The following is a 22,032-nucleotide window of genomic DNA, read 5'->3' on the forward strand; positions in this document are numbered from 1 at the left end:
GTAACTTTACCAAATATGTACTGTAATGTTCTTTTTAATTTTCTACTTGCCTCTATTAGTTAGAACAAAGATACTTTAGTATATATATCTATATTATATAAATTTCCAGTACATAAATGTATTTTGAAATTTCATTACTTCTAGAATGCAGTCTAGTTTCAGTTATCTTTGTAAATATAAGGAGTCACCTGTTTAGATACAAAATGGCAGTATCTGATTGAGTAGTGAAGTAGGTATACTAGATGTTAAGTGAAAATGCAACATTGAAAATAACCTATGTTTAGGACAAAATATAGTGATGACATTGGACCACTTTGAAAAATTATAGGTCTGTATTTGTAGTTTAAGAATAAAAGTACAACTTTTGGCTTACTAATATATGTGCATCAAAATTCCAAATTAGAAAATCATGAGATTAACCAACTCTGTTATTTACAGTTATATACTTTCCTGAGTGGTGTAAACAGTTCATTATAATGAAATGTGCAAATACATGGAGTAAGAAAAGCAAAAGGGAAACATACTCAGCACTTGTCAAGCTGCAAGGACTGGAAAAAAAAAAGTTAAGCCTCGAGTTGCAAAATGGAAGTATATGGGGAAAATATTGAAATATGTAGGAAGCATCAAAAGAAGATGGAATACACAATGTCACTGGACCAAAAAAGAATTGTCAACATTCAACTATTTCAGATGGTAGCATATGATCAAGAACCAATGGTACTGAAGAAAGAAGACCAAGCTGCACTGAAAGAACTGTCAAAAAACAAAGCTCCAAGAATTGGCAGAATACCAATAATTGAGTTGTTTCAACAAATGGATGCAATGCTGGAAACTTTCACTTTGCTATGCCAAGAAATTTGGAAGACAGATACTTGGCCAGCCAACTGGAAGAGATCCATATTTGTGTCCAATCCAAAGAAAAGTGATCCAACAGAATGTGGAAATTATTGAACAGTATCATTAATATCACATGCAAGTAAAATTTTGATGAAATAATTAAAAAGCAATTGCAGTAGTTCATCAACACAGAACTGCCAGAAATTTAAGCCTGATTGAGAGGAAAATGTGGAACAAGAGATATCATTGGTGATGTCAGATGTATCTGAAAGCAGAGAATACTAGAAAGATATTTATCTATGTTTTACTGACTATGCAAAAGCATTTGTGTGGTTCATAACAAATTAGGGATACCATTGTGAAGAATGGAAATTTCAGAACACTTAATTATGCTCATGCAGAACCTGTACATAAAGCAAGAAGCTGTCGTTCAAACAGAACAAGGGGATACTGCATGGTTTAAAATCAGGAAAGGTGTGCATCAAGGTTGTATCCTTTCACTACATTTATTCAATCTATATGTATAGGAAATAATCCAAGAACCTGGACTATATGAAGAAGAACACTGCATCTGGATTGGAACAAGACTTATTAACAATCTGCGATATGCAGATGACACAATCTTGCTTGCTGAAAGTGAAGATGACTGGAAGCACTTCCTGATGAAGATCAAAGACTAAAGCATTTAGAATGGATTATACTTCATCATAAAGAAAACAAAATTCTCACAACTGGACCAATAAGTAACATCATGATAAATGGAGAAAAGATTGAAGTTGTCAAGGATTTCATTTTACTTGGATCCACAGTCAATGCCCATGGAAGTCCAGAAATCAAACAAAGTATTTCATTGGGCAAATCTGCTGCAAAAGACCTCTTTAAAGTGTTTAAAAGCAAAGATGTCACTTTAAGGATTAAGGTGTTTCTAACCCAAAGCATAGTATTTTCAGTTGCTTCATATGCATGCAACCATGAATAAGGAAGACCAAAGAAGAATTGATGCCTTTGATTGTGTGTTGGCAAAGAATATTGAATATACCACGGACTTCCAGAAGAATGAACAAACCTGTCTTGGAAGAAGTACAGCCAGAATGCCCCTTAGAAGTGAGGATGGCAAGACTTTGTCTCATGTTCTTTAGTCATCGTCTCAGGAAGGACAATTCCATGGAAAAGGGTATGATGCTTGGTAAAGTAGAGGGTCAGAGAAAAAGAGGAAGACCCTCAATGAAGGTGACTGCAACAGTGGGCTCAAGGATAGCAACAATTTTGAGGATGGCATAAGACTGGGCAGTGTTTTGTACTGTTGTACATAGGGTCACTGTGAGTCAGAGCCAACGCAATGGCACCTAACAACAACAACTAAGGATGTTGAGGATAGTTTCATATGCTTGTTGGCCATTTGTATATCTTTTTTGGAGAAATGTCTGTCCAAGCCCTTTGTACATTTTTTAATTGGCTTGTTTGATTTTTTGATGTTGAGTTTGTTGAGTTATAGGAATATATATATATATATATATATATATATATATATATATATATACACACACACACACATGCAAACATATGTTGTTGTTGTTGGGTGCCATCAAGCCAGCTCTGACACCCTATGTACAACAAACGAAACACTGCCCAGTCCTGTGCCAGCCTCACAATCCTTGCTATACCTGAGTCCATCATTGTAGCCACTGTGTCAATCCATCTCATTGAGGGCCTTCCCCTCATTCATTGACCCTCCACTTTACCATGCATGATATCCTTCTCCAGGGAATGGTCCCTTCTCACAACATGAACAAAGTAGTTGAGACGAAGTCTGGCCATTCTTGCTTCCAAGGAATCTTCCAGCTGCACTTCTTCCAGGATAGGTTTGTTACTTCTTCTGGCAGTCTGTGGTACTTTCAGTATTCTTCACCAACACCACGACTCAAAAGCATCAACTCTTCCTTCGGTCTTCCTTATTCATTGTCCAGCTTTCCCATCCATATGAGGCTACTGAAAGTACCATGGCTTGGGTTAGGTGCACCTTAGTCTTCAAAGAGACATCTTTACTCTTCAGTACTTAAAAGAGGTCCTTTGCAGCAGATTTGCCCAGTGCAATACATTGTCTGATTTCTTGACTGCTGCTTCCATGAGTGTTGATTATGGCCCCAAGCAATATAAAAGCTCTGACAACTTCAATCTTTTCTCCATCTATCATGATGCTGCTTATTGGTCCAGTTGTGAGGATTTTTGTTTTCTTTAGGTTGAGGTGTAATCCATACTACGGACTGTAATCTTTAATCTCCATCAGTAAGTGCTTCAAGTTGTCTTCACTTTCAGCAAGCAAGGTTGTGTCATCTGTATATCACAGGCTGTTAATGAGCCTTCCTCCAATTTTGATGCCACATTCTTCATATAGTCCAGCTTCTTGGATTATTTGCTCAGCATACAGATTGAGTAAGTATGGTGAAAGGATACAACCTTGACACACTCCCTTCCTGATTTTTAACCACGCAATATTCCCTCATTCTGTTTGAATGACAGCCTCCTGGTCTATGGACAGGTTTCTCATGAGCACACTTAAGTGTTATGGAATTCCCATTCTTCTAAATATCATCCATACTTTGTTATGATCCACACAATCGAATGCTTTTTCATAAAACACAAGTAAACATCTTTCTGGTATTCTTTGCTTTCAGCCAAGATTCATCTGACATCATCAATGCTATCCCTTGTTCCACATTCCCTTCTGAATCCAGCTTGCATTTCTGGAAGTTCTCTGTCAATATACTGCTGCAACAGTTTTTGAATTATCATCAGCAAGATTTTACTTATGTGTGATATTAATGATAGTGTTTGATAATTTCCACATTCTGTGGGATCACCTTTCTTTGGAATGGGTACAAATATGGATCTCTTCCAGTCAGTTGACCAGGTAGCTGTCTTCCAAATTTCTTGGCATAGATGAGTGAGTGCCTCTAGCACAGCATCTGTTTGTTGAAACATCTCAATGGGTATTCCATCAATTCCTGAAGCCTAGATCTTTGCCAATTCCTTCAGTGCAGCTTCAACATCTTCCTTCAATAGCATTGGTTCTTGACCATATGCCACCTCCTGAAATGGCTGAACATCGACCAATTCTTTTTGGTACAGTGACTATGTATTTCTTCCATCTTCTTTTGATGTTTCCTGCATCATTCAATATTTTACCCATAGAATCTTTCAGTATTGCAACTCAAGGCTTAAAATTTTCCCTCAGTTCTTTCAGCTTGAGAAATATTGAGTGTGTTCTTCCCTTTTGGCTTTCTAACTCCAGGTCTTTGCACATTTCATTATAATGATTGACTTTGCCTTCTCAGCTGCTCTTTGAAATCTTTTCGTTCAGCTCCTTTATCTTGTCATTATTGCCATTTGCTTTAGCTTCTCTCCATTCAAGAGCAAGTTTCAGAATGTCTTCTTACATCCATTTTGGTCTTTTCTTCCATTCCTGTCTTTTTAATGACTGTTTGCTTTCCTCAGTGGATGATGTTCTTGATGTCATCCCACAATTCCTCTGGTTTGGGGTCACTGGTGTTCAGTGCATCAAATCTGTTCTTTAGATGGTCTCTAAATTTCAGGAGGGATGTAATCAAGGTCATATTTTGGCTCTTGTGGACTTGTTTTTGTCTTCAGTTTCAGCTTGAACTTGCATATGAGCAATTGATCATCTGTTCCACAGTCAGCTCCTGGCCTTATTTTGGCTGAAGATACTGAGTTTCTCCATCACCTCTTGTCACAGATGTAGTTGATCTGATTCCTGTGTGCTCCATCTGGTGAAGTCCATGTGTGTAGCCACCACATATTTGTTGAAAAAAAAAGTATTTGCAATGAATAAGTCATTGGTCTTGAAAAATTCTATCATGTGATCTCCAGCATTGTTTCTATCACCAAGGCCAAATTTTCCAACTACCCAGCGATTCTTCTTTGTTTCCAACTTCTGCATTCCAGTCACCAGTAATAATCAACACATCTTCATTGTACGTTTGGTCAATTTCAGACTGCAGAAGTTGGTAAAAATCTTCAATTTCCTTATCTTTGGCTTTGGTGGTTGGTGTGTAAATTTGAATAATAGTAGTATAAACTGGTCTTCCCTGGAGGCATATGGATTTTATCCTATCACTGACAGCATTGTACTTCAGAACAGATCTTGAAACATTCTTTGTGACGATGAATGCCATGCCATTCCTCTTTGTCATTCCCAGCATAGTAGATCATATGATTGTCTGATTCAAAATGGCCAAAAGCAGTCCATTTTAGCTCACTAATGCCTAGGATATGGATCTTTATGAATTCCACTTCATTTTTGACAACTTCCGGTTTTCCTAGCGTCATACTTCATACATTCCATGTTCCTAGTAATGGATGTTTGCAGTTGTTTCTCCTCAGTTTGAGTCATACCATGTCAGCAAATGGAGGTCTTGAAAGCTTTACTTTATCCCTATCAGTAAGGTTGGTTCTACTCTGATAATGCAGCTCTTTCCCAGTCATCAGCAAATGGAGGTTCTGATAGCTTTACTCCATCCACATCATTAAAGTTGGCTCTACTCTGAGGAGGCAGCTCATCCCTAGTCATATTTTGAGTGCCTTGCAACTTGAGGGGCTCATTTTCTGGCTTTATCTCAGACAATGTTTCAGAGCTAGTCATAAAGTTTTCCAGTAATGTATCAGAGTGTTTCACTGCTATTCATAAGGGTTTCACTGGCCAATTCTTTTTGAGAAGTGGATGGCCTCTTCCTTCTTCCAAGTCTTAGTCTGGAAGCTCCACTGAAACCTGTCCACCTTGGGTGACCCTCCTAGTACTGGAAATACTGGTGGCATAGTCTCCAGCCTCAAGAGCAACACAGAAACCACCACAGAACAACAAACTGACAGACGAGTGGCATATATATGTATGTATGTATATAGCAAGCTCTGGTAGTGCAGTGCCTAAGGCTTTTGACTGCTAACCAGAAGGTTAGCAATTCAAACCCACCAGCCACTCCACAGAAGGCAGATAGGGCCACTCCTTGGAAGGAAGGTTAGGCAATCTACTTCCGTAGTGATACTGCCTCATCACATAGCAACCCCAAGGAGGGGTCGCTATGAGTCGGGGCTGATTCAACGGCACATAACAACAACAAGAACAACACTTACTTCCATAAATATATACTTCCTTAGAAGGGGATCACTATGAGTCAGAAGTGATTCAATGGCACTGAATTTGGTTTGAATACATATATGGGTTTGAATACATATGTGGGTATTCAATCCTTAGGAGATAGACAGTTTCCAAATATTTTACCCCATTCTGTGGGTTGTGTTTTCACTTTCTTAATTTCTCTTGATGTACGAAAGTTATTAATTTTTATGAAGTCTACTTTATCTTATTTTTTCTTGTTGCTCATGCTTTTGGTGTCACATCTAAGAATTCATTGCAAAACTTCCAAGAATTTTTTGGTTTTAGCTTTATTTAGGTTGATCCATTTAGAGTTAAATTTTGTATGGTATGAAGTATGGGTCTAACTTCCTGCTTCTGTATGTAGAGATCCAATTGTCCTAACACCATTTACTGGAGACATTCTTCTTTTTCTATTGAATGGATTTGGCATCTTTGTCAAAAATCAATTGTCTGTAGATGTGTGCATTCATTTCTGGACTCTCAGTTCTATTCTATTCCAGTAGCACACCATTACATTACTGTAGCTTTGGAATAAGTTTACAAATCACAAAGTATATTGATTATCCTTTTTTTTTTTTTTTTAGCATGATATCTGCTTCCTAAAGTTTTATCTTTGTGTTATCTCAGTGTTCTAATTTTCTTTTGCAGTCCTCTAATACAAGTTTAACCAATTCCTTATAATTAAATTTTGTTAAAATAACTGATGTGGTTTCTGTTACCTGTAATGGTTTTGAATGATAAAGTACCTGACAGTGGTTAGAAAACTGGTCTTGAACTGGTATAGAGCAAGGATGGCAAATGTGTTTCATCTTAAATGGAAACCCCAAATGATTAGTGGCTAACTGCAATGATATGATTTGAATAATTTTTAGATGGAGAAAGAGTGCTATGATTGATGTAGGACGTTTGACGCTTCTATTTTGATCACTAGTGTTTTCTCTAATAGATGAAAAATCAATGACAGTGACTAAATAGTCAACATTGTTGAAGCATACATAATTAGGTGCACACAGTATTTGGAATAGAGCACTCTAGAGTTTGAACACTGAGACCCTGCAATAGGCTAGAGGTGCTAAGTGATTGCTAAGGACATATTCTCTAGAGATGAGTGATCTAGACTGGGAATGAGCAGTTCCCAATTCGCTTGTAATAAAGAGATGTCTTGCCTTGAAAGTTCTCAACTTCAGACCAATTACTTTTAAAAACTTCTCTGGAGATGGAATAGAGAAGCACTGCATGTCTTTGGTAAGCCTTCTAGGACAAAGACTTGTATTACATCACACACTTCCCTGATCATAGTACTCTCACGCTATATTAACATTACTTGTTCAACTGTACCCATTAGTAGATTTTGAACTCCTTGGAGAAAAAGGATTGTACCTGTTTTGTTTAGGCTTGGTTACAGTTTTCTCATAGATTGGTTAGAAATATAAATAATTAGCCTTTTATGTAACTCATAAAGACTACTGTGATTAGAAATAACACATAACTAAAAATAGCTAAAACTGCATTTCATTGATATTTTATTGACAAAACTTGAAAGAATCCAACTTTCCTGATAAAATTTTGTTGTGCTAGGTAAGACAATTTTGAAATTTTACATATCTGAATAAGGGTGTGTGTGAATGTTGGGCAGCTAAGAAACTGATAAAAACCTAAAACCCACTGCCATCAAGTCAATTCCAACTCATAGTGACTCTATAGTACAGAGAACTGTCTCATAGGGTTTCCAGGGCTGTAAATCTTTATGGAAGCAGACTGTCCTCATCTTTGTCCTGTAGAGTGGCTGGGGGTTTGAACTGCTGACCTTTAGATTAGTAACCAAATGCCTTAACCACTGCACCACCAGAGCTCCTAAGAAATTAAGACGATACAATGAAACATTTTAATATTTGGGTATATTATGTGCACCTTGCTAAAAATTGATTAATGTGAAAAGTTAAAGGCTATATGATATGTATATTAATTAATTTGATTAATGTGAAAATATTACTGTCAGCATCATGAAACACTTAGCAGCTAGTTATCTTGGGATTAAATCCAACCAACTCAAATCTGGGAGTAAACACATGTATTTTCTGTTATTCATACTTGCATATTTTTCTTAAATTTAAATAATCTAATGGGTGAAGAATATTAAAGGTACCACGGACTGCCAGAAGAACAAACAAATCTATCTTGGATGAAGTACAGTCGGAATGTTCCTTAAAAGCAAGGATAGTGAGAATTCATCTCACATACTTTGGACCTGTTATCAGGAGGGACCCATCCCTGGAGAAGGTTAGCGTCACTGGTGAGGTAGAGGGTCAGTGAGAAAGGAAGAGCCTCAACCAGATGGATTGACACAGTGGGTGCAATAATGGATTCAAGCATAGGAACAGTTTTGAGGACAGTGCAGCACCAGGCAGTGTTGCGTTCTGTTGTACACTGGGTTGCTGTGAGTCAGAACCGACTTAACAGTACCTAGAAACAACAACAACAACAGTCTTGTTTGGATAATACTGCTGACTTCTACTTACAGTTATTATTTATTCTAATACAGCAAACTAAAAGGCCTTTAGTAAATCATACTGAAAAATTAGAAAAACATTTATTATAAATAATTTAAATATTAGAACTGGAATTGATACAGTTTTGTTCAAAGTCACAATAGTTGATAGTGACTTTAAGAAGAATTTCTTTAAAATTGGAAGATGGGTTCACAATTCTAATGGGCTTTTTGTGTACATCTCTAAATAAGTGTGTGTGCCCCTACTTCCTTGGTTATGTGACAGTACAAAGGAGACTAATTTCTGAATATTTATTACATCAGTATTTCAATTTTGTGGGAAGATGCAAAAGGTGCAATGAAGAAATTAACATAGTCTCAATAAATTGGGCATATAATGTGATCCTATGGAGAACCACTTCTCTGGTACAGAATTATAGTTATTTTCTAATATTTACTTCAAAATAAAATTTAAATATCTGAAGTTATAGTTGTGATAAAAAGAAATTCACTTTAAAGCATGAGTCTTGCATTATTATATAGAAAGCACTCTCCCACAGCAAACTGTAGTGCTCCTGGAAGTATAGACAAAGAATGTGAAAAAGTCATTATTTCCCAAAGCAAATATCCATGGAAACAGGGAATTATGTATATAAAGATTGTGTAACATAATTTAGGGAATATTTACAGAATTATAAAATTCTAAGAAAATGTTTACCCTCATTTCTAAAGAACATTAACTTGAAAAAAAAATGTGGGCATTAACTGGTAAATAATACTTCATTTTTTCTAGCGCAGATCCAACTAATCAGTTGCAGGGTTAATTTCTCTCTGTGAATGGCCAGAATACAAAAACTCAATCATAAACCCTCAGTAAAAAAGAAGTTTTCCCTTGAAAACTTGGAATTTTACATGAAGTAGTCATCTTATCTGAACTGAAAAGTGAAACATTAAAAAAATTTAGGACCCATTTACCTTCCTATACCTGTTTAGCTGTGTGTCTTATGTATCCACTTGTAAATTATTGTTACTACTATAATTGCAGGATTGTGTATGTATTTACCGTTTTTTGCCTTTAACTCTGATGCTCCTCACAGTGTCTTCCTTTGCCTTGACTACACCCATGAATGGGAGCTCTGGTGGCATAACGCCTAAGGCACTTGACTGCTAACCAGAAGGCTGGTAGTTCAAACCCACCAGCCACTCCTTGGAAGGAAGGTTGGGCAATCTACTTCCCAAGGAGGGGTCACTATAAGTTGGGTCCGACTCAGTGGCACGTAACACCACCACCACCCACAAATGTATGCATGTTTGACAGAGGATATTTTGGCATATGTATCTATATGTGCTGCATATATATCCATGAATATAGACGAGCATATAGGGTTGTTGTTGTGTGCCGAGTCGGACCCGACTCCTAGTGACCCCACCTTGGGTTTCTGAGGCAAAGCTATAAAAACTTCTTAGCCATAATTAAACACTTGGAGGGAATAAGTCACAGGGCTTGTGGGGGGGGCGGGCTCAGGACCATCATCTAGGGGACATCATGATCAATTGTCCACGAAGACAATGTAGTGATTTGGGTCTTAAAAGCTTATAAGCAGCCATCTAAGGATAACTATTGGTCTCTCCCCATCTGAGAACAAAGAAGGATGAAGACAATCAAAGATGCATAGAAACAATGAATCCAAAGGACCATGTAAACCCTAGCCACCACAACCTTGAGACCAGAAAAACTAGATAGTGCCTGGCTAACACTGCCAACTGCCCTGAAAAGAATAACAATAGTAGGTCCTGGATAGAGTGGGAGAAAAATGTGGAACAAAACTCAAAATCCTAAAAAAGACGAGTCTTACTGGTCTGATAGCCCTAAGACTATAGCCCTTAGCTATCCCTCAAACCAACCTGTGGCTCAACTTTCAGCCAAACAATAGACAGGTCTATAAGGTGAACATGAACACCAGGGAGGGATGCACTTCTTAGAACAATCAACCATAGGAGATCAAAAGGGCAGCATTTGGCAAGGGGAAAAGCTCAGAGGACAGGAAGGGACAGAAAACAAGGACAAATGGAAACAGTAAACACAGGGAGGGAGTGGAAAGAGTGATGTCACATTATTAGGATTGTAATCAATGTCATGAAACAAAATGTGTATGAACTGTTGAATGAAAAACTAATTTGCTCTGTAAACTTTTACCCAAATCACAATTAAAAGTTTTTTTAAAAAAATTAAGAAATCTAATTAACATCCTAATTTTTAAAACAAATATTATAGACCTTTAACAACCTATTTTTAAATACCTAAATTTTAGTATAAAAAATCTGAAATCAAGCATATTGTGTGCTACTTTTCATGACAGTAAACACAAGTAGCAGAAATGGAAAAGAAATAAAAATAGTAACTTAAAAAGTAGCAGAACAGAAAATCTCTTAATTGCATTACATGCACACATTCTTGAGCAATCTTTACAAATTAAATAAAAAATATATTTAAGTTTCATGAAGATAACCATTAGAAATCTATTTTTTAAATCGAATCACTGTAATTTCAGATGATTTCTGTATTCAGTAGCTACCAAAATGCTTTAAAGATAATGAATTTAAAAAGCATTTCTTCCCTTTTCCTCCCCTCAACCACAAATATGAAAATTTTTGAGCAAGGCATTTTTTCTTACATAACTTGCATTTTGCAACAAACTAAAAAAAAAATCAGCAAAATTATCAGAAGTCTTAAGTACAAACTAATTTTTTAAAAAAACCAAACACCACCAAAAATAAAGTATGAAACTATTTTCTTTTTAACCAAAATACCAAGTATTTTAAACTTTGTATAAATAACACAAAATATTTTAGGTATGGTGTCTAAAATGGAGTAGCATTAAAACACACAACAACAAAAAAACAACCCTTTATACTTAATTGAAAATATGAATGTTATCATTTTCCTTAAAGGTATACATTATAAATTTTTTTTACTGGCATTCCTGTAAAAGAATAAAGTTAGTAATTATACTTTTCCCAGTTTACTCTCTAAAAGAATCTCTTACAAAAAGGAAATCTCTTCCAAAACTGAACAGAGATTTTTGAAACCCCTCAAATATATAGTCTCTAGAAAAAAATGCTGAATAAGAATTGAAATTTCTTATCAACTATGCATTTTAATGAGATTGTGCATTTTTAAAAGGTAATCTATGCTTAAATTGAATGAATGACCACGAATGCCAGGGACTGATGAAAAATCTTACTGGTGGCCAACAGATCAAAGATGACAATGGTCTTAGCATGCTAAATCTCAAAATTTTAAGTGAAAACTATTCATGTAGTCTTAGAAAAATTAGGAGATAGTTCTATTTAAAAAACACACCACAAACAAAGACAAGGGAAACAAATAAGAAAATAGATTTGTCTTATTTCTTTGTAAGCTTGTTCCACTTCAAAATGTATTCTTTAGGGTCATGGAAATGTCCCATATAAATAAAACTAGACATTTGTTCCCTTCACTTTGAAAAATATTTACAGTACATGGAACAAGCTGAAAGCACACCATCTGCTTATATTGCTGGCCACTGATGTACATGAAGAACACAAAAGTGCTTATCTATTTATCTGAACATCTTAATTTGTTTATATGGTGAAGCTGTTGTAGATAAACTATGAAAAAATTAGAAAATATTATTAATGAACACCAGCCCTTGTGGACAACATTACACAAGATGCCAAGGTATTATACATTCACTGTGATAAAAACTGTACATACTTATCCTGTGCCTCTCTAACATGGCAAATACAATTTTTTCATCTCTCAAAAAAATCTGAGTTGAAAAGTATTTCTTTTGCCCAAGAAGGGTGATGATAATTGACTTATTTTGTTGTTGTTGTTATTTGCCGTCGAGTTGGCCCCAACTCATAGCGACCCCTCCTTGGGTTTCCAAGGCAGTATCACTATGGAGGTCCATTAAATTTTTTATAAAATTTCCTGCTAAGGACTTTTCATCAGTGTTTTTTACTGGTGTCCTCATGGAAAAAATGCATTAAACTTTGAAAGTTTTGATGGGATATTTTCACATCTTTGCTGGCAAGCATTCCGATCTATGTAGTAGCAGTAGTCCACAGCAATGTCAAGTGTAAAACTTCATTCTGTGAGTCTGCTTTGGTTTCAGAGTACAGTTCATTTCTTTCATCCAGCCATGCTATCCCTTATTCGATCCACTCGAAGAGCTAGGTCCCTGAAGGAAGGGCGCTGATTTACATTATTGTTCCAGCACTGTGTCATGATCATATAAATCTGTGGAAGAGAAAATAAGCCCAAATTACAGTGAGCATGAAGTGCCACCTTCTAACTGGAGGAATACAATAACTTGGGACTCCTACTTAATTGTCCAATGCAGGGCATGCCATAGACATGCTTAGATCTGATGATAGTGTTTATCTAAAAGCTCAGCAAATTAAATTTTATAAAGTAGCCTGAAATCTTTGGATAAAAAGAAAAATAAAATGCACAATTATTGTGGATTAAAATATTTTTTGTTACCTCATCTGAGCATCCCTCTGGTCTTGGTAATCTCCCATTATTCTTCAAGAGTTCTATCAAATGGAACACAATCATCTGTCCTTGTTTGTCATTGCCGATCATACGCATAAATTCCTGAAACACAAACCCACTTTTGATGAGACTTTTTTTTACATTTAACTTGAAGTATAATTTTCCCCAACGTCCCCAGTAAATGGGAAATATTCTACCTAGGTTTGTTTTCTCATGTTTTTGAAACATTTCAAAACAGACTATTTTAAGGATCAAAAACTTCCATTTCAGACATATTTCAGAGACTAGTATTAGATATAGAATCTGTGTAATGCCATTTCCTTAATTAATACACTACCAATTCCCTGAGAAGAGCCCCCAAATTTAACTAAAAACATATTTACTTTTTTTTGTTGTTAACATATATCACAGTACATTTCAGTTGAAATAAAAAGATGAATGCAAAAGGGAACGTAAAAAAAAAGACTATGCAGAATGAATAAGTATAAACGCAATGGAGAAAAAACTTTCATTCAAAACAATCAAAATCATTACAGGAGGGGTAAAAAGGGACTTTAACTGTGTCCACAATATTTAATTAAAGACATAGACATTCTGAACAAACATGGCAATAAATAAGCATTCATTCACCCACTTAAAAAAAAAGAAAATAATAAAAGCTAAGGCAATATTTATAATAAACATATCACTTACATATTTTAAATTTAGGGCCCTTATAAATTGGTAAGAAAAATTACAAATATGAAAATAGGCAAAGCATATGAGGAAACAATTCACATGCATACACACCCAACATCCAATAAACACTTATTCACACTAGTAAGATCAAATGAAATATCACTTCTATCAATATGGTAAAACTGAATAAAAACATAATGGCAAATACTGGCAAATGATGAAATGTACACTACTATGCACTGATATCAATCAAAAATGTATTCTGGTATACCTTTTCTGGAAAGTATTTGAAATAAGAACTTTAAAAAGAGTTCATAACCTTTCTAACATGATAACCAGAGAGAAACATAAATATTTATGTATAAGGATATTCACTCTGTTCACTAAAGGGTTACTTAAGAGTGAATAATGGAAAATTATTGTCCAGAATACATATACTTATGATGGAATGATACTCAGCAATTAGAAATCATATTAGTAGTAAATATTTACTAATATAGGAAACTCTTGGGTTTCCGAGGCAGAAAATCTTTACAGAAATAAATTGCCCCATCTTCTTTCTGCAGAGCAGCTGGTGATTTTGAACCACCAACCTTCTGGTTAGCAGTCAAATGCCTTAGGCATTACACCACCAGAACTCCACATAGGAAAATACCTATGCTGTAATACTTTGTAAAAAGGCAGCATAGCAGACTGTACAGTATGACCTTAATTTTCAGAATATATATATATATATATATATACATATATATATATATATATATGTATATATATGAAATTTCACTTTTATGTAAAATAAAAAAGCCTGGAAGAGAACATACCACAATATTAAAAGTGGTTATCGCTGAATGAAAGGTAAGTTTTATTTCTTTTTCCATACTTTCTCACATTAAAAAAAATTCTACAATATTTAAGAAAAATTACTATAAAAGTTTAACTTGTACAATAATTCCTAGAATGAATGAGCTTACTGATTTTACTAAAAATAGTATTAAGAGAATATACTAAACAATGTTCCAACTCTTTTTTCAACAATGTAAGTCAATTTAATGAGTAGTAATAATAAATTTTTATTTCTTAATGAAATAAAGTTTATGGCTTATTTGGATGTTAACTTACAGATGAACAATAAGAGGCTTTAAAATTACCCCTACGCTTATTATTAGTCTTTGCTTAAACATCCTTTCTCATGTTAAAAAAAAAAAAAAATGAAGAGTCACTGAAAAGCACACTGACCGCGGGTGGACTTTTACTCTTCTCAATATACGTGAAAAGCTCATACAGAACCACGCCAAAGCTCCAAACATCTGAGGCCACAGAAAACTTGCTCTCAGTCAGTGATTCTGGGGCATACCTGTAATACATGCAAGGCATTTAAAAGACAGTTACTTGATATGCCAACTTTTGATTTTACCTGTAAATCATTGGATAAAGAAAACAAAAGTATGCAGAAAAATTAAGATGGCAGGCCAGAGGCTTCTATGAGTAGAAAGGCCCCTTTGCAACATACGTGCCCATCAACAGAAGAACAGATAACCAAACTGTGGTACGTACACACAATGGAATACTATGCAATACTAAAAAATAATGTAGAATCTGCAAAATACTTCATAACATGGATGAACTTGGAGGACATTATGCTGAGTGAAATAAGTCAATCACTGAAGACAAATATAGTATTAGTTTATTATTGTAAAAAGTCAAGGAAGGGTTTATATATGGAAGGAAACTTTCTTTGTTGGTTACAAAGGGTGGGAGGGAAGGGTAGGGAACACTGCAAAAGAAAAAAAAAAAAGCATTGGTCCATGAAAAAAAAAAAAAAAAAAAGGCCACTTTGCAATGCTGACACCTTTGGCTGGTGCTGGAAGTTAGATTTCAGGAGGGTTTCTTGAATTACAGAATTAGTAAGCAATGAGCAACCATGTACCTATCACCCAGCTAACCTCATTGTTCCTCTTATGTCATATATTACTCCTCTCCTAACTCACTGGATTTATTGGAAGTGAATCTCAGACATGGCGGTATTTCAATCATAATTATTTCCATATGCATCTATAAAACATGAAGACTCTTTTTAAAAATGCATTTGCAATTCCATTGTCATTTAGTCTTTTGTGGAAATAACTCATTTCTTCTAAATCACTGGTGCTTTCTTACCTGATTTCTTTCCGGATTAACAATTTGCAATAGCTGGGATTAGTTGTAAAATTTATAGGTAGGACATAAGGCGAAGATCACCATGAACCATAAACTTGCAGCAGCAAATTAAGTGATTTATATAGTTCTACTATGGAGACTCCAAAAACATTTTTATACACTGAAAGTCATATTTTTTATTTTAGTAATTCTAATTTTCAAGTCTGATGCCCAAAATGTAAATAAAATATACTTAACTAAAATAAATAAAATCCTTTCCTTAACACTAACATCTGATTCAAACAACATAATCTTAATAGTATTGCTTCAGTGGATGAATAAATCAGGCTTAAAGCCTATTTGGAATGTATCCAACATCAAAATATTTAAATATAATTTCACCAAGTTATGCCTAGAAACAAAATGTGCCATAAATGAAATAAAGCATAAAAAGAAGAGCTTGTATCAAAGCACACATTGACAGAAGCAACAATGTATACAACATAAAAAATCAAGTATATATGCCCCTAACAATTAATTCACCATTTTAACTGAAGACTCAAACTAACTTTAACTTCAAACTTCTGTAACATATGAAATATTCTATTAATGCCAGGTTAAAGCATCATCATGGTTAAGAAGCTTAAAAGGAGAAACTCTGATCAGACTCTCTGGACCTAAATCCTGGTGCTATCATTTATTAGTCAACTCCCAATGGGCAAGCTATTTGGCATCTCTGTGCTTCAGCTCCTTCGTGTTTAACATGGAGACAATAAAAGTACACACTCTCCTAGGATTGTTATGAGGATTAAATGAGATAATCCATGAAATGTACTAAGCCCAGTACAAGCATGTGATACATGTTAGCTATTATTATAACTTTTTAAATAATAATCTATTAATAATAGTAACAATAAAGTATTAAGTCTGTGCTCTAAAGTTTTACTTTATGGAACTAAAACAATACTCACCAGAATATGGGACTTTCACCAGGTTCTTTCACTTTATAGTATTCTTTGTCTTGTGGCAAAACTTTGGTCAACCCAAAATCCCCAATTTTAACTCTGTTCTCATTCTCCACCAATATATTTCTTGTTGCCAAATCCCTGTGGATATACCTTTTTGTACCAAGATATTCCATACCCTAAGGATAAAGTAACATTTTTCTTTCAGCTAGGTTTAGAAACATAGACAATGTACCCTTACAAAATCTAAAAAGCAAATCCATTGGCATTGCGTCTATTCAGACTCACAGCAATCCTACAAAACAGAGAACTGCTCCATAGGGTTTCTAAGGCTATAATCTTTACAGAAGCAGACTGCCTCATCTTTCTACTGTGAAGCAGCTGTTGGGTTTGAACCTCTGGCCTTTCTGTTAGCAGCAAAGCATTTAATCACTATGCTACCAAGGTTTCTTCTTACCCCTATAACACCAAAGAAACAAAAACAAAACAAAAAAACCTCACTGCCATTGAGTGGATTCCAACTCAGAGTACCCCCATTGGGTTTCCGAGGCTGTAAATCTTTACAGAAGTAGATTGCTCCATCTTCCTTCCCAGAAGCGGCTGGTGGGTTTGAACGGCTGACCTTCTGGTTAGCAGCCAAAATGCCTTACCCACTATGCCACCAAGCTCCTTTCTTACCACCATACACCCTTTCTGTTATCTAAGAAAAACTGTAGAGGACTTCTTAACAATTACTTCAATGTGCTAGCCTCATCTATGACAAACAGCCAGGATATTTAGTACCTTGCAAATCTGAGAAGTGTATTGCAGAAGTTTTTTATGATCTATCCGTTCTTTATGCTTTTGGAGATAGTCTCGCAAACTTCCGTATGGTAAGTATTCCATAATTAATCTCAGATTACGCCGGCCTTTTAACACAGAAATGGGAATATAATGTTTTACTTTGCCACGTTTTACTGACAAAAAAACTAGAAAACAACCACATGTAAATCATTTGAAGATATATATAATCTAAGTCAATAAAGCTTTAAGTTAAAGATGATGAAGTAGTTAAGAACACAGCCTTTTTTAATCAAAAAATAGTCATATTTTAGTCTTCTGCAGACTCTTTAGACAACAAAATAAACTAATGAGAAAACATCCTTTTTTCTCATTTACAGTGTACCAAAAGCATCTAATTTAAACTAATATTTTTATTGAAAACATGAAGAAAACTTTGTGACTTTAAAAAATGCTATTCTCTTGGCAAGTTTATACAAATGGTACACCATGACCATTGTCAGTGAAGAGAATGATTAACCAGTTGATTGCAGACTTCCTTCCTACAGTTACAGCCCACAGTCACCCAATACAACCTCCATGGGCGGAATGCTTTGCTCTCTGCCCACTGGCATATTATTAGTCCAGATCGTTAGACATTTCATTTCTATTTCCCAGGATGCCAAAGACTATCTTGAGTTCAAATAGGTTTCCGTGGGCAACATACCAGCACTGTAGCACACTCCCTTGTATTTCACAATGTTGTCATGCTGCAGGGATTTAAGGATCTCAATCTCCCTTTCAAAGTCTCGCAGGTGCTCCTCAGTACTGTGCTGCAGCTTCTTCACAGCCACCACCTCCCCAGTGTTGTCCTGCAGAGGGTCATAGCGGCACATCTCCACACTCCCGAAATTGCCCTAGACAACATTTTTGGAAAGTTCACTCTTTAAAGAAATATGTTCATTTAAGATGTATTAAGTTATATAGAATTAATTACATTTAAAACAAAGCATAAGTGTTTGGTATTAATCAGATTAGTATATTTTGGTTATTATTGCATTCTTAAAGAAAAACAATGTATTTTTTGAGCTCTAAAATTCTAAGTTCTATACTTAAAGTTATATACTTGAAGTATGTAACTTTTCAGTTATATATTCGAAATTTTCAGTTATATACTTGAAGTCAATTAACAACAACCTCAGAAACTGGACCATAGGCAGATTTAAAGTTAAACCTCTATTACGTAGTTTGGGAGGTGACACAGAAAGCTAGCTAAGATCTTGATTCTGGAGTCAGACAGACTGGAGCTAGAATCTCACTCTTCACTCCCTCTCTTAGTGATCTTGTGTAAGTCACATCCTTCTCTGAACTCAGTTTTCTCTTCCTTAAAATGAAGGATACTGATATATCTATCTTATATTGCTGCTGTGAGAAAGTATTTTAAAACATAAAAAGCAGGAAACTTTATAATAAAGTTTTATAGTTTTTTTCCCCTACTTAACAACTTCACAAGATAAAATTTATCTTCCAGTGCTGCTAAATACTCTGAAAGCATGATTTTTAATTGTTATATATTAAATTCTCATGTGAATATACTGTTTTTAAACTGAAATATAAATGCCCAACAATAAGAAAAGTTAATACACTCATGTCATTGTGGTAATACTCTTATTCATAATATCTGTGTATGCTCTATTAAGGATACTTTCTTACAAGTGGAATCAGCTTCGAAGGATATGAATTAGTTCAAAGGATATAAACATTTCAAAGGCCCTTGATACATGCTGGGGAGCCCTGGTAGCATAATGCCTAAGGCATTTGACTGCTAACCAGAAGACTGGTGGTTCAAACCCACCAGCCACTCCTCAGAAGGAAGATTGGGCAATCTACTTCCATAGTGATACTGCCTTGAAAACCCAAGGAGGGGTCACTTTGAGTCGGATCTGACTTGATGGCAGTGGGTGGGTGATACATGCTACGTCAAAAACTCTCTAGAAGAGGGTGCCAATTTGCATTCTAATGTAGAGTGGAAACGTGTTCATTTTATCATATCCCTGCCAATATAGCCATTATAATTCTTCTAAATCCTTGTCAATTTGGTAGGCAAAAATTAATCTTAGTTGTTTGGAATACTGCTATTTTCCTTTAGAAGTAGAACGTGAAGGAAAATACTGAGATTGAAGAGATAGATTTAGGATAAGTTAAATGTGCAGAATGGGAATCAGTGAAGGAATCAACTAAGGGTGAGTAAAAGAACAACCAGTATCAGAGCCCTCAGTGCTTAGCTGATGTTGGAAATCAATTTACGGTGGAGATAATTTATAAGCATGTTTCTCTTACAATGCTTGAAAGATGAAAGCAGAGATAGAAAAAAATGCAGAACTATATTGTTTCTATATTGTGAAATAACAGGGAAAATGAAGCAGATTACCAAAGGTAGGAGGAGGTTATAGCATAACTGTGGATATCAGTTAAAGTAGTTTAAGGGGTCTACCAGGAGATCTACCCAGTCCAGGAAAGGAGAGAGCTGGATCTAGAAGTTAGCTAATAGGCTTTTAGAAAACGAGGAGGTCAAAAACACTGGCAAAACAAAGATATCAAAAACAAGGGTTTATATGTTGGAAAAAGTCAAAAGACATAAAGTTATAGTCAGGGAGACTTCAAGGTTTGATTAAGTAAAGTTTTTAAAGGGAATTATAGACGTCAAAGTAAAATCACTTAACATAGATGTAGATTTGGGTAGATAAGGTAAGAAATTTAGAGGGCACTAAAAGGGTACCCAAAATAATGGCAGGAGGTGAAGTGAAGAAGAGAACAGTGAGTACCAAAAGTTCCTAAGGAATGGGGAGTACTGATCAGAATGTTGCTTTTAGATGCTAAATTTTGGAGTCATTTTTTACATGGCAATAGACAACTAATGCACTCAAATATATCTGGACCTTTTTCTTGTCATTGACATATCCCTTAAAAGTTTCCTAAGAATATTTTACAAACAAATAACAATAGCAAAGTATTGCTATAGCTAAGCAAACTTAATATAACCCCAATGTTTAGGTCTCATAAAGCTGGACAGTTAGTCTTCATAGTGCATCCTTGCCCAAATTCACTCTATGAGGTCACATGGTATAGAGCTCTTACTCTCTCTTCTCTTAAGCTTATCAGTGTAGGGCTCATTGCTATGGTTGAGCCTGCTAAGAACTGAGCCTTGCAGGTCTTGCTTATAATACGTAGTGTATACATGACTGTATGACCTAATTACATATAGAGATTGTATCTGCTAAAGAACATGGCCCAGTTGATGTCCTAGATGTGAACAATCAGATTATTTCTCCCTGAGATTATAACTATGGAAGCAGGTGAGCAGAAAGGTAGGTAGAAAGGCTTACATGTACCTTCTTTACCAAGAAAGAGTCCCATGGTCAAAGCAATTTGGGAAATACCACTTAATTTATTATCTTCTTAAAGATGTTCACTGCACATTACACGGCAAAGGCACTGAGAAGTTCTTCAGTAAAGAAAGGCTGTTTCTTTAACTCAGCATTTTTTCAACATCGGACAACTAAATCTCTTTTCTATGAACATCTCTTAAAATTCTGTGCAAGGTCAATCTCTGAGGTCCTTTTTTGTTTTCCTAAATAAAATGTTCTATGATTATACTCTATTTAAAAAAAAAAAACTTTTAACATCTTACCTTGCCAAGTTGCTGTAAAAATTTCAAATGTCTTTCTTCAAACTGTGTAGGGTCCCTGTCTTCAAAAGCACCAGAAAATCCTAGGGCACCTATCCTCATATTTGGTAACACATCATTTTCTGTTAATAGTTCATAATCTGGAGAAATAAATAATATTTATTTCAGATACATTCTTTGGGTTAAATTGACATGCATTCAAGTTGACCAAAAAAAATCAGGTTGCATTGGAAATATTAAATAATACAAGGGAAATTTTACAATAGCTTAGATTATATTAATGGTTACCTTAATATTAAATATATTAATGGTAGTCTTTAGTTATTACCCATAATCTAATAGGCTTTCAAGAAATATTTTTGCAAAGGATAAATGGTTATTTTCCAAAACAGGTGGTTTTAAAATTTATAAAGTAAGGCTATATTCTGACTTACATGGTAAGAATAGTAAGTATTGGACAGGAATTAAATATGGGCTTAAAAAAACATGTATTTTTAGCTCAATAATCCAAAGGGAGAGAAGACAAAAATAAATCTACCTCATGTTTAGAAAATCAATCAGTTATGAAATAATATATGGGAACTAGTTTTCTTAAAAAAAGAACTGTTTTAAAAAAGTCAGTGAAATCAAGTTAATTTCTATGCCATACAACTCATTCACTGGCAAACTAAACTTAGGTTATTGAAGGAGAGCCTTTTTTTAAAAACTGAAGAGAGTCAAAATATATAAAAGTATAAAGTCATATGCTCATCAGAAATCAGAAAG

General features: G+C 35.0%; 1 protein-coding gene across 1 annotated transcript in view; it reads right to left on the reverse strand.

Moving 5' to 3' along the window:
- Positions 1 to 12,675: 12,675 nt before the first annotated feature.
- JAK2 (Janus kinase 2) overlaps positions 12,676 to 22,032 on the reverse strand; it is a 60,278-nt gene continuing 50,921 nt past the window's right edge. The window contains 7 exon segments of the mRNA XM_007939292.2: positions 12,676 to 12,783; positions 13,030 to 13,143; positions 14,956 to 15,073; positions 16,827 to 16,999; positions 17,604 to 17,728; positions 18,307 to 18,496; positions 21,271 to 21,407. Of these exon segments, the coding sequence (XP_007937483.2) occupies positions 12,676 to 12,783; positions 13,030 to 13,143; positions 14,956 to 15,073; positions 16,827 to 16,999; positions 17,604 to 17,728; positions 18,307 to 18,496; positions 21,271 to 21,407 (965 nt within the window).

The sequence above is a fragment of the Orycteropus afer genome, unplaced genomic scaffold (assembly GCF_000298275.1).
Source record: "Orycteropus afer afer isolate SDZICR_OR568_19922 unplaced genomic scaffold, OryAfe1.0 scaffold00005, whole genome shotgun sequence".
NCBI classification, from domain to species: domain Eukaryota; kingdom Metazoa; phylum Chordata; class Mammalia; order Tubulidentata; family Orycteropodidae; genus Orycteropus; species Orycteropus afer.